This window comes from Hermetia illucens, chromosome 2, assembly GCF_905115235.1.
Source record: "Hermetia illucens chromosome 2, iHerIll2.2.curated.20191125, whole genome shotgun sequence".
NCBI classification, from domain to species: Eukaryota; Metazoa; Arthropoda; class Insecta; order Diptera; family Stratiomyidae; genus Hermetia; species Hermetia illucens.
This window is the reverse complement of record NC_051850.1, coordinates 87,257,748-87,273,759: the sequence shown is the minus strand read 5'-3', so window position 1 is coordinate 87,273,759 and position 16,012 is coordinate 87,257,748. Positions and strand designations below refer to the sequence as shown.

Below are 16,012 nucleotides of genomic sequence, written 5' to 3'. Positions count from 1 at the left end.
AGAGTCCGCCAGGATTGCATCTTGTCACCAATATTATTTTTTCTTGTTATCGGTAACGTTCTTCATGCGTGGAGGAATTCAATAGAATATGAATTTTTTCCTCAAACATCTCGACTACGCTGATGACATCTGTTTGCTCTCTTACTGGGTCATGGACCTTGGCCAATGGTTGTGGATTTGCAAAAGAGGCAAGAAGAGTTTGACTAAAAATAGACACGAACGAAACCAAGCTTCTCAGTCTGACGGGTCATCGGACCCTACCTCTCTGCATCAAAACCGTCAATCAATTTGAATATCTAGGAAGCGTGGTTTCTGTCGACAGTGGTACTGAACTGGATGTTGCCCGACGCATTAACAGCGTTAGATCCGCTTGAATTACCCTGATTAAAATCTGGAAATGTACTTATCTCAACACCAATATCAAGTTGAAACTGTTCTGTGTTAGTGTCCTTTCTGTATTGCTATATGGGAGTAGCACATTGAAAGTGAACTCTAGTGTCATCCAAAAGCTCCAAGCTTTCGTCATTACCTGTCTGCGTCGTATCATTGGAGTACGCTGGCCTTACACAATTTCAAAGGGATAACTTGGTCGGCGCACAGGCTTGGCATTCGTATGCGATGTGGTCGGACGACGGAAGTGGCAGTGGGTAGGTCGCATATTAAGGAGGAGTAATTGCATTGCTGGCTACGCGATGCAGTGAAATCTGAATGGGTTGTCCCAAGGGCACTTGGCCCAGAACAGTAGAGAACGAGTGCGGGCGTACAGGGAAGTCGTGAGAGAACTGAAGGGCATTTCAGATAACGTCGAATCATCAATTTTGACTGGTAATTTTTAGTATGCGATGTTTATTTTCACCGAAATCGACAATATCTCGACTGCTGCACATGTTTCTTTATGTTTAAAAGTATTAAAATTTAAATAGAAAAAGAAACTGTTATGGTATTTACGGGCTAGACCAGCGTGAGGCGCTGTAGCTCTAGCCAGGTGCGGTGGTATACACGGGATCAGGGGCGAGCAGCTAGATAGCTTTAACTCGGCTTCCAGTGCAGCGTGGGCGCTGTAGCACTGGCCTGACCCTTGGGCAAGGTGGAGAAGCTATACTCCTAATTCCAATCTAGGAGAAACTGAAAAGCTATACTCCTTTTGAGTAGCAAAAATGCTGGAACTCAGTTAGATATAGAATGAATTTTATTTGTGAATTCTCGCCTTTTATACAATTTCAAATTCTTACGGGACTAATTTTTTACCTACCTAAATTATTATTTCTGGTTTACAAAATATTGGGTCGGTGTCATTAGTGCAAGTGCACGGATTATTGTGGGTCGCTATAGTACAATTTATTTGTACAATTGTACTGTGAATTCGTATTCTGTTAATAAGTTTATGATTTGTAATTTATTATTTATTATTAGGAATTAACCATATTCGCTTTTCACCGTTCATAAAAAAACTATGTTCTTTTTGGCAAAAGGTGAAAGTAATGTATTATGTTGAAATTTACGTGGATGTCAAGATTTCCACACACGGACAGATCATTCTTTTGTAAAAATCTGAACTCCTGTTATTTGAAACACCGACACTTTCCTAATCAGAATCCTTACGCGTAATGCTTTTAAATTATATACGGGTCCATATCACTGGATTGCTTAGCGTACTAATTGAAACCCATTGTATAATGTTTATACAAACGTCTATTCGCAGTTAATTAAGTAATATTTAATCGCCTGGTAATTGTAGCGGAAACGTATGATTTCATTGCTCTAAATTGAATCTGATGGTGTCTGTCAGGTCTTTTTATATGCCGCTGAATATTCCGGTAAGGTACGCGAATACGTTACTAGAATACAACTTTCATATCGGAACTTATTGCTGACATTTGAGCCATCAATAGTCAATATTCACTTTACCTTAATACAATTTTTGTACTTTTGCTAATTATCACTACCGCGTAATTTACGTCACACATATGTTATTTTTCTACAGCGATTGTCGTCTCACCGCCCAACGCCTACACTTGTTCGTCCTGAATCTGATTGTCATTCCTAATGGTACTTGTCTCTTTAGGTGCTCCAACTTAACTTTCATTGGGTTGGCCCACATTGTTCAACCTGGTGAATCATTGCATTAAAATTCTTCACCGACCTTCTAGTTTTGGTCCAAGGTTTAGTAATTCCTCTCATTCGGTTGTGAATCCTCGAGCAACACTAAATGCTCGTCGTGGCAGCCAACAGTGTTGATTGTCAAGCCGAAATTGGTTTTTCGTTTTCCACACGGCTTTATTTTTTATCATTCCCCCTTGGGGCTTACAGATAAAAGCTTTTCTTCAGTCATGACACTCCATTGAAATGTAGTTCCAACATTTCATTTCGGTAATCTTATAGATGCACATTGTTCATACGATCCTATCCATCCTGCTACCATGGCATGTCCAATAGGATTGTAGTTGATTTTGTTCATATTATTGGTGATACTCAAGAGTTCACTATTTCTCTCCTTGTAACTATAATCAAGTTTCGTATGACCAATCCTCCGCTTTTTTACGACCCTGCTTCTTCCAGCGATCACTCATTTGCATGTGTCACTTTCAACAGACTACCGTCAATGGGTCAACGCATTTCATCCACTGGCTTATTCTTTTTGCTTCTTTCCGTTTTCCATGGTATTCGTTTTTGAAGGCATTTCCCTTATTTATGTTTCTTTCGTCCTCGATTTGTTGTAGCAGCTGCTTCCGACAAAAATGCAATGTAGTTTATTGAACGATCTACATATGGTGCCGTATAAGCCACTCTTGTACTCTCACTTTTATCTCCATTTTTGGCGGAACCACTACCGAGACCGTGGGATAATTATTCTGTTTCTTATCCGGAACCGTCCGCAATACCTTTCTTACTAATTTAAAGCGGTCTTTGATGCGTTGATCACAAAGGACAACAGTTCTTCAGCCCCATTCCAATTTGTTAGGAAATCTACCACCAGATGCCATTGCTATAACGTCAAAAATCTTCTCTAGACCCAAGAATGCAATGAAGAGAGGAGAGGAAGAGAGGATAGTATTTCCCCACGGGTAACCGCGCAGCCTGTGTTGTGATAATAGGTCTTAATTAGTAATTCTTTATGAAAAAATGCATTCAAAAGTCATCATAGTATGGGATAACAACCGAATCGAATGATAAGTTGACCATTCCGTCGGACTATCTTTCTTTTTCCATATTGTAACGCCAATTAGATGGTATCCTACAATCCGCAAACAAAGCACTGCAATGAGAGCAGCTCATAGACTAATTCGATTAGATCTATGGGAAAGCAACGGATGTGGGGGACACAGAGCATTGGAAGATTTACGGGGAGGGCTGAATCCAGTTCTTACAATGCCTTCCGATTCTCGTGTCTCCATACATCTATTTGGTAGAAGATATGAAGTTACCCTGAAGCGTAGAGAGGACTGGGAAGACACTGAGGAATGCGTGGCGGGATATATGGAAGTCTTCTACACCGATGGCTCAAAAACAGAAGAGGGTTCTGGAGCCGGAGTCTACCTCTCGAATAAAAACGAGAAGTGGGCTTGTCCTTTGGGACAATATGCAATGGTTTTTCAAGCTGAAGTTTATGCGATCCTAACGGTGCCAAACTGGGTGATTGACGAGCGGTTGAAGGGCAGGCGCATCGCAATCTGCAGTGACAATCAAGCTGCATCGAGGGCATTGAGCAGTCCTTTGATCACCTCGAAAATCGATCAGGAATGCAGAAACCGCTTGAACTCTATGTCTAGATTCAATACGGTGGAACTACTCTGGGTACCTGGTCACTGTGGCATAGAGGGAAATGAAATCTTGGACGCTTTAGCGAAAGAGGGGTCAATCTCCCCTATGCCGGGACCGGAGCTAGCAATTGGAGTATCAGTAGCATTGGCTAAGTCTGTTTTCAAAAACTGGGAAGCTTCCCATAATGACAGGTGGCAGGGCCTAAATGCTGCTTGACACACCAAACTTTTCCTGCCAGAACCGAACATGCGTACCGCAAAGTTTATCCTATCGAAAAACAGGAGAGCTTGCAGGTGCATTGTGGGCATTCTGACAGGCCACAATTCACTAGCTCGGCATATGTTCAGAATAGGAATTACCGAAGATGATACGTGTCCCTCCTATAATGAGGAAGCGGAATCCACGGAGCATTTCCTATGTGAATGCCCCGCCTATGGACGCATCAGGCATCAGATCTTTGGTTCCGATGTTCTCCAATTGCGACGGGTAGCATCACATCCACTAACGGAAATCCTGCGGTACGTTAACGAATCCGGAATATTCCGTTAGACGGGGGAGGCGAGTACAATGGGCCAACAAGGCCTGAGTGCCCAGAAGCTGTAGCTTCTCCCCCATCATACACACACACACACAGCATCCGCAATAACATGATTGAGGAAGTTACAGAGCCACAGTGATGCTTCCCAGAGGTCGACTACCAGGTGGAAAATTCCTGTTGTTTTCTTCGCTTGATTGCTTCTTTAACTGGCGCTGACAGGTGGAATTGCTCCAAATGTCAAAAGTGCTTGTGGAAGTGGTGGGTGAGTGAATTCTGCCATTGAAATCTGCTCGAAGTATTCCCGCAATCTGTTTGTGGGGACTAGTGGATAGGTATCACTAACGCAACATCGTTCAATAAGATGTGGGCTCTGGTGCGAAATTTATACAATGCAAATCTTCCTCGTCGTCCCTTGTGTTTACCTTATCGAAAAGATCATTGAAGTGGGCTTCTCGAGTGATCACTTTTTTGTTCCCCAATTCGCATTCTTATAAATTGCCAATCATCATTTCAAGTCTAAGCATTTCATTGAATGAACAGTTTAACAGGTTTTTTATACCCAGAGGAGGCCGCTTCATGGATTTATATTTTTATCATAGCTTATCATAATTCCACGTTTGTTCAAAGTTTACAACGGTGGGCAGGCGCATGAGACCCTTTCGTATTTCCCTCGCATAATTTATCTTTCGTAGGAGTAGTCCGCTTCTCGCGTTTGAAGTGCGGGAATCTCATAGGAAATGAATTTGCTGTCACTGACGATGAGAAAATGGCATCGTTGTATGAGAATATTACAACCCTTAGCACCACAGCATTGAGTTTCCTGCAAACCGCAGATAACGATGTGCCTCTTCGGAAGGACTCCTTCAGTTTTCTATATCTTGTGAGAGTGTCAATTTTGGCCGAGCAGACACCGATTTGTGTGACCTGCATTAGTTTGCTTATGTCCTGATGCCGTCCATACGTCAAGAACTCTTATCATTTCTTGGAAGAATTGGATAATTTATAAACTGACGGTAATTGTTTAAATTTTCGCAGAAGATATGTCAGTTTTGCAAAAAGCATTTGTAAATGAACTGATGGGAGACTGATTGTGTGTAGTATCTTCATGGGCATTTATAGAATCTTCTCGATAACCCCGATTTGGTACATTTGCCACTGCGTTCTTGATTCAAAACTCCAACAAAAGCGAACAAGACATGCCGAAACGCAGAGGAATCCATAGCGGTTTCTATTTATCTTTCTCTAGTCAGGTAAACGGATCACTTACTGGTAATTGAGGATGATCATTAACCAGTTTTCCGTATTGTAAGTGCTTTGGAATAGATGGTAGAACTAGAGGCATACAAACTTACCCAATACCCTTGTAAATCACTTATCCCTTTTCCTCGCGGAATTGAATTTTATGGTATGCAAAATAGAAACCTGCGTCCGATATCAAGAAACTGTTTGAGAAGGAAATTAATCAAATCGCAGGACTCAAAATCCACATATCACGGGAGCAGTTTGCCTTCGAACTTAAGCCCGATTTTTCAATCCCTATGCTTTTTAAAACTATATATGTACATTTTTTAATATACGCAATATATGCCAAGATATTGACTAAACATTTGTTTAATTTTCAGAATGACCATAATCCTGATGTGACCTCTAAATCCGGATTTACACCTTTGCACATTGCCTCCCATTATGGGAATGAAGCGATTGCAAACCTGCTGATACAGAAAGGCGCAGATGTGAACTATGCGGCAAAACATAACATCAGCCCATTGCATGTAGCCGCCAAATGGGGCAAGACAAATATGGTATCCTTGCTGCTCGAAAAAGGTGCCAATATCGAAAGTAAGACACGCGACGGTCTAACGCCTCTGCATTGTGCGGCACGCTCCGGTCACGAACAGGTTGTTGATATGTTGCTGGAACGTGGAGCTCCGATTAGCGCAAAAACCAAAAATGGCCTGGCTCCTCTCCATATGGCTGCCCAAGGCGAACATGTGGATGCAGCCCGTATCTTACTATACCATAGAGCTCCAGTTGATGAAGTGACTGTCGATTACTTAACTGCTCTTCATGTGGCTGCCCATTGTGGGCATGTTCGAGTGGCCAAGTTACTCCTCGATAGGAATGCTGATGCCAACGCACGAGCCTTGAATGGATTCACTCCACTTCACATTGCCTGCAAGAAAAATCGCATCAAAGTAGTTGAATTGCTGCTGAAACATGGAGCGAGCATAAGTGCCACTACGGAAAGCGGTCTAACTCCCTTGCACGTTGCCTCTTTCATGGGATGCATGAACATCGTGATCTACTTGCTGCAGCACGAGGCTAAAGTGGATGTGCCCACTGTCCGTGGCGAAACCCCATTACATTTAGCGGCTCGCGCAAATCAGGTAAGTGTTAAGATCGGTGGCCATTAAAATTGAACTCCTCCATTTGGTTCATCTTCCATTATGTATTAACTTTAGCTTGCGTTAGCAAAATGTGTCTTTAACTATTTCATTCGCTTTTCTTCTGGACTACAGACCGATATCATCCGGATCCTACTAAGAAATAATGCACAAGTTGACGCTAGGGCCAGGGAGCAGCAAACGCCGCTGCACATCGCTGCCCGCCTGGGGAATGTCGATATTGTCATGCTCCTGCTTCAACACGGAGCCCAAGTGGATGCGACCACCAAAGACATGTACACGGCCTTGCACATTGCAGCCAAGGAAGGACAAGACGAGGTAAAGAATCTTATCGCTAAGAAGATCATGGACCACGTAGATACGGTTTACCTAATGCAATTATTTTGGATCCGGCACCGAGAATATTTCATATGAAATTCGACACCCGCCATGGTAGCGAATACCCTTATGACTCGATTTTAATCTGAACCAATTTTTGCTTATAAGCGATTTTAAACGACACCAAAATTATGGAGACTGACAATTGCGAACAAGAAATGCTCACCACGTTCATCTTCAACAAACTTTCCAATTTTAAATGTTTCCCGTGTTCAAAGCAACAAAGATGTTACTGTTATCAGAATATTTATGGTTATTTCAATTTAGCCCAAACGGATTGTTAAGTTTTCTATTTGTATACGTTTATATCTACACACACAATAGTTTGTTTCGTTTTATTTAAATAAACTGAAGTTATTGTCGAATGGAAACAAATTTATTATTTCGTATATGCTTTTTACCGGCTTTTCACTAACATCATGTGCAGTAGAATTTCCCGCTTACCCACTTGGTTTTCCTCCTTTTCGTTTTACCCTAACCCTTAGCATGTATCTTTGGTTAGCTAATTTAAGTTGATTCTCACTTGAGTTTTACAACGCAACTAACTTATAGAAAAGTTAACAACCTGTTTGAAAAATCTGAAATTGTTTTTTTGAAAAATGACCATAAATAATTCAAATAATACTCTTCAGTCGTGGCGATGAAGCGTGAATTTACTTTGAAACTAAATTCTGCTTTCTTAAGGGAAGCATTCTTTTCGAAACAGATTTCGCATGCGGTAACGAATGATTTTGAAAAAAATACTAATTGGCTCCGTAAGAATACATAAATCCTGATGATTTTTCGCTGGAGAAATGACACTTGGCGTTCCTTGTTAAACGGCTAGCTGAAAAACAGCTCATTATTTTGGCGACCCACCTTCGGGCATTTGCTATTTTGTGCGTAATTTTGTTGATTTTCGCTCGTTGAATTCCCAAAAGTTTGCTAACCATGTTTGATCATTAGGGAAAGAACAGAAATATCTATGATAGCAACAAAGGTAAATTTCTTTTAAACTACGAAGAAATCAATAGAAGAAAATGAACAGAAAATTTAGGAATACCATCAAAGATTACTCTGGAAAAACTCATCACCAAATCCGAACAGAAACATATAGCGATCAAAATGGAAAAAAGTGCTTTTCTGAAATGCAATTCTTGCTAATCTTAAAAAATTAAAACAACCGAATCGATTCAGACAACCCTCCATTCATAGATCGCTTGCTTGCGGGTTGTGAAATTTGGTATAATTGTTGACGCCCAACAACCGTCTTAGAATTTATCTCTCCTCATCTGTCATACTGCATCGCCAGATGAAGTTCGCTAAACATAATGCACTTAAAGCAGACTTAAAGGCGGAACTTTAAAGGACATATGTAAACATCAACATTTGAACGAACGGAAATTAAATATGTGTCAAAACACATTCTCGCCAGGTGTTAAAATAGACTTGCTGCAAGGACACTATATACAGGAGGTGAAACGTGTCAAAAACCTCCTCCGGTTCCTTGCTGCAGGACAAGAAGTGAATCATCCGGTTTGAGGCCGAGTCAAGATCGCAGTGCGTTCTGCGCAACTGTGAATGTATTGCGTGTCATGTTTTTGTAACAATTTCTGTGTATGCGAATCCCTGCAACTAGGCAACAGTCTGTTGGAATCCAAAGAAAGGCAACGAAAAAGGATCAAATAAAACCCTCGCTGAAGGCGAATAATAAAGGAAACTCGATTTTCGTAGGCAAAATTGAAATCCAGACAGTTCTAAGGAATCGTAATAATGATATTAAAAACTGCACTAAGCAGCGGCTTGGATTTGATCAGTCGTTAAATGTATTCGGCTGAAATTTTTCTCCATTATTCGAGAAGATGTTCCACCAATTTTTTTTTGCTTGAAATGAAACCTTAGCGAAGCCTATCATTGACATGATCCTGTAGGTTCTCGCTAATATTGGTTCTTCGGACAACACTATCACAGGTGTTTAAAAAAAGGTTGACTGATGGTTTCGTTCAGGACAGAGGTAGCTCATCAGACGCTGCCTCACCTCTGCCTTGGGAGCAGTGTGACCGAAAGCGACGACAGGTGGTAATCGTCCCATTTATATATACTCGCAGACATGACATGAGTGCGAATTATGTTGAAGTGAAATCCGTCGTATGTTCAGACCTAAACTAGACTGAAGTGAAGTTTTTTTGAGGATGTAAGGTTTCTTTAGTCCGCATTCACTTGATGACGGATCGGGCCACTTGGGGAGCAACATATTTCCGCTCTTGTGATCCACGGACCCATCGTTTTGAGTTAAACACCCAAGTTTTTAAAAAAAAGGTTGACTGACGGTTTTGTCTAGGGCAGAGGCAATTCATCAGACTACTACTCAAAACGAGGGGTCCGTGGATCAAAAGATTGGAAGTAAATTACTTCCCAAGTGGTCCGGTCCGTAATCAAACGCATGCGGACTCAGGACTCCTTGCATCCTCAACAAAAAATACCATATGTGGAATTTTTTGTTGAGGATGCAGCTTGTGTTTTGGGTCACTGTTTTGATCTATCCGGAATGTTTCACAAATACCCAGTTTCGCTACGCTGGATTGCAGGTTTTCTTTAAAATATCGATATAAATATTCGCTTCCGTATTCCTCCATACAAATACCACCACCCTCCTACCCCGAAGGTTTCCTTAAACTGTCATTAAGTATGCCAATTTTCATAGCAAAGGAACTGAACACATGAAAATGTCATTTCCTTTGGAAATTCAAAATGAAAGCCATGACATATTCCAATGTTGATATTCGTTCGAAAATTGAAATCTGCATTTATAAACTCTGTCATGTCAATTGTGGTTGGACGGCGTATAAGTTTCCAATGCATCTATTTCGTACGCATTGTAGATAAATCAGCTTATTGTCGTTATACATATGAAAAATCGTTTTTTCTGAATTATGAGCATTTATTTCAGCTAGAAGATGAACATAACTTATCAATCGATACCTCGCTTCCGGAACAATTGTCTATTGTCGATTGTCTGTAGAAAGTGGTCCCCTTTTCCCTTGCTCTCCGTAGGCTTGGGCAACCTAAAAGTATACCACATACCTCTTGCGTTCCGCATCATCCTTGTTGGAACCATATAATCGCTGGAGGTTTTGTAACGAGTAGAACCTGAAGTAGAAGCTGATTGACATTTAACGTGGCATTTATCACTACTCTCATATATCGGCATGATTAAATGGACAATGGTAGTGAAAACACAATTTTTCTTACAACAGATTGTGAGGATGTTGTTCCTATTTTCTGCTTCGGAAATTTGTCAATATACATTAGGTGTTTCGTAATTATAATCAATGACATCTTTGACGTTATCCACTACTGTTTGTTGAAAGTTGGATACACAGCATTCATAACCTGCTTCATTGCTTTGCCCGCAGTTCTTGCAAGATGTTCGAGGCAGTAAGAGGTTGGGCCGCCTGAAGGCTTATCAGCTGTAGGTACCAACACGAGCTACTGCCATTCCCATATCGCTAGATCTTCTCATCAATGCATGGTGTGTAAAATTTAGTTAACTTATCGGAGCTTGTCTTTACTCCGAGTTTGGAGGTATTATTAGGATTTAATTCGCATTAAAGCCGTAAGAGATGTTATTCCTCTGCCCAGCGCTAATAAAATATACTTACGCTTTTCGGTATTTATCAATATCATTTTCTTCGACTTCCATTATGTCCAACTGCGCTAAATTAAATAATGAACTCTGTTCCTCTCGCGGCACAGAAGAAGAGGCTACAGGATCATGTTCTTGAACTGTCTCACAATAAGACTTGAAGCAGCCTAGAAACTGTGCACACGTACGTTGCCTACCGTAACTTAAATCGCGGTTCCACCAGTCTGAATCGTGACTAAAAAGGTTGAACACAGGAGATTCAACTTCGAGCGCATTATTCAAAATTTTATAGTGGAGAAAAATCATTCCGCCCGTCTACAGCAAATGCGCGAGAAAAATTCTGCGCATAAGGTCTGGTGTTAGTGTAGTGCATTGGTTGAGAGCATGCAGCATTGCAGAGTTGCTTATGACTTTCCATATGGAATGGGCAACATACACAAGGAAACCATCTAGGAAACATCGACACACCATCAAATTAACTACATAGATCACGGGCCAGTTAGGTAGCTACTTTGCCCTTACCACACCGATACGCAATGACATTCCGTGCCCTTTAGTTATTTGAGCGACTTTCAAATGTTGACGTTAACACCTGTCGCAAGTATAAGTTTTTGGCGCTATCCCCACATCTGCTGCATCCCCTTTGCATGCCTCCTCGCACGTGAGCAGATCAGTAGAGAGAAAATCCGAGCTTATGGCGAATTCTATCCAGAGTCCACCTGGGGCGCTTATTGTTCGAAAAATGCAGCAATTCCAATCCTGACATTCTGAACCTCGTCACATGGCAGTTTCCCTAAAGATTAGGACTCCAACAAAACGTTACTAGATTTAAAAGGCGCTAGATTTTCGAAATTAAGAAGGAAATTATTAAGACTGCAGTTTACTTTTCGGCATCGACTTCAACAGTGATTGATGCACTAAAAGCAGCAAATCTAGGAGGATGACCAGAGTGGCGCGATCGAGAGGGAAAAGCTCCACGACCGATCCTCAACCGAAGCTCTTTTTACTTCAGATTTCAATGCTTCGGGATTTTGTGACCAATTACCATGGGACTATGCCCTTTTACATATATGCGGCGTAAGTTCTATGGAAAGTGATCAGAAGGAAGTGAAAAGGATACTTACATCATGGAACTAACTATTAAAATTCGCTTTCCACTTTAACATCCGATTAAATTAGAATTAGCAAGTATATTCATCATCCACAACGGCGCAACAACCGGTATCCGGTCTAGGCCTGCCTTAATAAGGAACTCCAGACATCCCGGTTTTGCGCCGAGGTCCACCAATTCGATATCGTCCTGACCTACGCCATCGCTCCATCTTAGGCAGGGTCTGCCTTGTCTTCTTTTTCTACCATAGATATTGCCCTTATAAACTTTCCAGGCTGGATCATCCTCATCCATACGGATTAAGTGACCCGCCCACCGTAATCTATTGAGCTGGATTTTATCCACAACCGGACGGTCATGGCATCACCCATAGATTTCGTCATTATGTAGGCTACGGAAGCGTCCATCCTGATGTAAGGGACCAAAAATTCTTCTCTCGAACGCGGCCAAGAGTTCGCAATTCTTCTTGCTAAGAACCCAAGTCTCCGAGGAGTACATGAGGACTGGCAAGATCATTGTCTTGTACAGTAAGAGCTTTTACCCTATGGTGAGACGTTTCGAGCGGAACAGTTTTTGTAAGCTGAAATAGGCTCTGTTGGCTGACAACAACCGTGCGCGGATTTCATCATCGTAGCTGTTATCGGTTGTGATTTTCGACCCTAGATAGGAGAAATTATCAACGGTCTCAAAGTTGTATTCTCCTATCTTTATTCTCCCCGTTTAACCAGTGCGGTTTGATGTTGTTGGCTGGTTGGTTTTCGGTGCTGACGTATATTCTTCTCAGAAAACGAAAAATTAAGTAAAATAAGCAAATAAAAAAAAGGAAATAATAAAAGAAAAGAGGCAATACAAATAAAAACAAAAGAGGGACGAAGCGGCAAAGAAAAATAACGACAATTCTTTAAGCTTGTACTGAAAAAGACTATTAATAATTTTGCTAAATTCCCTCAATATTAATTCCTTCCTAATTAAATATCCCTTTTGCGTAGCAATTCACAAATTAAACTCAAACCGATTATACCAACACGAATGAGGAATTTTCCATGTTTCCGATAAACTTATTGCTGTTTCTTTCTGCTACACTTTTCTCTTTTCACTTCACTGATTACTACGTAGAAACATTTACTGGTGAATATCCGTCACTTCAATTTGGACCCTACGCTCTGGGCCTCTTTTTTTAGGTCAGCGTTCTCCCTATGTTATTTTCTCATTCTCGAACCATTTTGCTCACTGTTTACTCAATGGCTCCTCGAATTAATTTCCCCAATTTGCTACCACTACCCCTCCACCAGTCAAGTGATTATCCAGTCGTCTGAGGCTGTGTTTCGCATTACCCGCTGCCTACAGCTCACCTGGTTACCATACGGTCATGTGGAACAAAGATGAATGCAAGTATTCAACCGTACAGGTTCAAAATACCCAAATGCTTCTCCGTTGCCGACATCAATCCGTTGGATAAAACGCCTTTAATGGTAGGCTAGCAGCCATGTATATGGGACTGTAATGCTAACAAGGAAGAAGTATTTTGAGAGATTTGGGGGTTGTTCGGTTTTTGAGTGAAAATTTCGAAGCAAAGTGAATTTAATCATTTGGAATGAATTTAATACTAAAGAGTTGAGATGCGATATCAAAACTTCGAGAGAGCATAATCATTGATCATAGTGAAAAATGGTACGTAAGAGGAAGAGAAAAATGCCATGAAAACTGAAACAGTAAATATTGCAAATAATTAGATCTTAACACAGGATTATGACTTCATGATTATTGCTTGAATGCCTACTAATTCCTCCCTTAATACGGTCAAGCGTTGAACGTTAGAATGAAACCGTTGTGAGAAGCTATGAAGCTCGTCTTCACGTGGTAATCATCATCATCATCATCAACGGCGCAACAACCGGTATCCGGTCAAGGCCTGTCTTAATAAGGAACTCCAGACATCCCGGTTTTGCGCCGAGGTCCACCAATTCGATATCCCTAAAAACTGTCTGGCGTCCTGACCTACGCCATCGCTCCATCTTAGGCTCGTCTTCTTTTTCTACCATAGATATTGCCGTTATAGACTTTCCGGGTGGGATCGTCCTCAAGCATACGGATTAAGTGACCCGCCCACCGTAACCTATTGAGCCGGATTTTATCCACAACCGGACGGTCATGATATCGCTCATACGCTCACGTGATAATGGGAGCCTCAATTAATAGTTGCCATCATTACACAATTAAAAAATATATAAAATAAGCGACGGCGGAAGAAATGGATATGATTACCTATTAGCGTTTGCAATATAATGATACCTAAAGCTTAACTAATACAGTATTGGGTACAAAAAGAGACTACTTTCCCGCTATAATGGAAATAGACTTTTTGGAGTACAATTTAAACATAATGTATCCTGTGTTATCCGAAAAGAAGAAAAACTGGGAATATCGGCAATGGTTAGTAAAAATGAACACCCAAAAATACCACTTCTAGCAGGGTTAGTTTTCATACTAGTTAATTCGCCGGTTGAAGTTCCCTAAAATATTTTCCCTTCAAATACACGAATAACGCAGAATTCCAAAGCTACCAAATATGATTACAGTATGACTCGTATTGTACTAAACTATTTCATATTAATTGAAACATGAAGAAGAACGGTGGGTATTATATGCATAATCCCTTTTCCCTTAACTCCTTCTAAACTAGGTACGTATTATGACTGGTCTATGAAAAAATAATCCTGCAATTTGTCGGACCCTTTATTTTATAACTTTCCCGGTTACAGGTTGCCGCCGCTTTAATAGAAAATGGAGCTGCCCTGGATGCAACTACTAAGAAAGGCTTTACTCCACTTCATCTGGCTGCGAAATACGGCCACATTAAAGTTGCCCAACTGCTCCTTCAAAAAGGAGCAGCAATTGACGCTCAAGGTAAAAATGGGGTCACTCCTCTGCATGTGGCTGGCCACTATGACCATCAGAATGTAGCACTTCTATTATTGGAAAAAGGAGCTAGTCCCCATGCCACAGCGAAAAATGGAAATACACCACTACATATTGCCGCACGGAAGAATCAGATGGACATTGCCACCACTCTTCTAGAATATGGTGCCAAAGCAGATGCTGAAAGCAAGGCAGGCTTTACTCCTCTGCATCTTAGCGCACAAGAGGGTCACACAGATATGTCGGCACTCTTGTTAGAACACAAAGCTGGATGTGATCATCAGGCTCGCAACGGGTTGACCCCCATGCATTTGTGCGCCCAAGAGGATAAAGTGAATGTAGCCCAGATTTTGTTGAAAAATGGAGCAGATATTGAAAAGACTACAAAAGCTGGATACACTCCATTACATGTTGCTGCACATTTCGGACAGGCCAATATGGTTCGCTTCCTCCTTCAGAACGGCGCCAATGTTGATGCCGCGACTGGAATCGGCTACACCCCATTACATCAAGCTGCTCAACAAGGACATTGCCACATTGTTAATCTATTGCTGGAGCATAAAGCCGATGCCAATGCTCAGACTGCAGTAAGTTATTTTTAATTAACAACATTCTCTTCATTATAATACACGCGTAACTTTTTCTCAGAATGGCCAAACACCACTACATATTGCTCGTAAGCTTGGTTACATCAGCGTCTTAGATTCTTTGAAAGCAATTACCAAAGAAGTCACGTCCCCCACCCAGGCGGCTCAAGTTGAAGAAAAGTATCGTGTTGTTGCCCCAGAGGCGATGCATGAAACCTTTATGACTGATTCGGAAGAGGAAGGAGGTTTGTATCCATGTCTCACTCGACCTAAAAATCTAGTCGCATTGCAATTCACATTGACCGCTCATCAAAATTACTTTAACACTTGGAATAACTTCGCTCAGCAAAACCCTACATTATTTTTTGTTCGACGTAGTGTTTTATTTAAACCGAAACCTATTTTTACAGTTATAGCACTAATACATCTACGCATTTTCTTTTCGCTTGGAGTTCTCTCAAGGTGATTGGGAAGGAAGATTGTTCGTCGCATGGTACTGAAACAAAAGTGGAAACTTTTCTGCGACCCAGTCAGAATTTTGCTAAATTTCAAAATAAGATTCATTTGATCCGTTTAGAGATACTTGTGAAGGATTGTCCGTTAAAACGGCTACTTTTACTTACTGAATATTTACTAAATCAAAAAGTGATATCCCGTGCAAAACAGTCATCATTACGAGCCTTTAAC

At 41.1% G+C, this 16,012-nt stretch overlaps 1 protein-coding gene across 1 annotated transcript in view; it reads left to right on the top strand.

Annotated features, from left to right (window-relative positions):
* The window catches only part of LOC119648082 (ankyrin-3), a 183,027-nt gene that overhangs the window by 151,485 nt on the left and 15,530 nt on the right, over positions 1 to 16,012 (top strand). The window contains exons 4-7 of the mRNA XM_038049570.1: positions 5,923 to 6,687; positions 6,820 to 7,023; positions 14,582 to 15,325; positions 15,387 to 15,570. Of these exons, the coding sequence (XP_037905498.1) occupies positions 5,923 to 6,687; positions 6,820 to 7,023; positions 14,582 to 15,325; positions 15,387 to 15,570 (1,897 nt within the window). The remainder of the gene's footprint in view (positions 1 to 5,922; positions 6,688 to 6,819; positions 7,024 to 14,581; positions 15,326 to 15,386; positions 15,571 to 16,012) is intronic.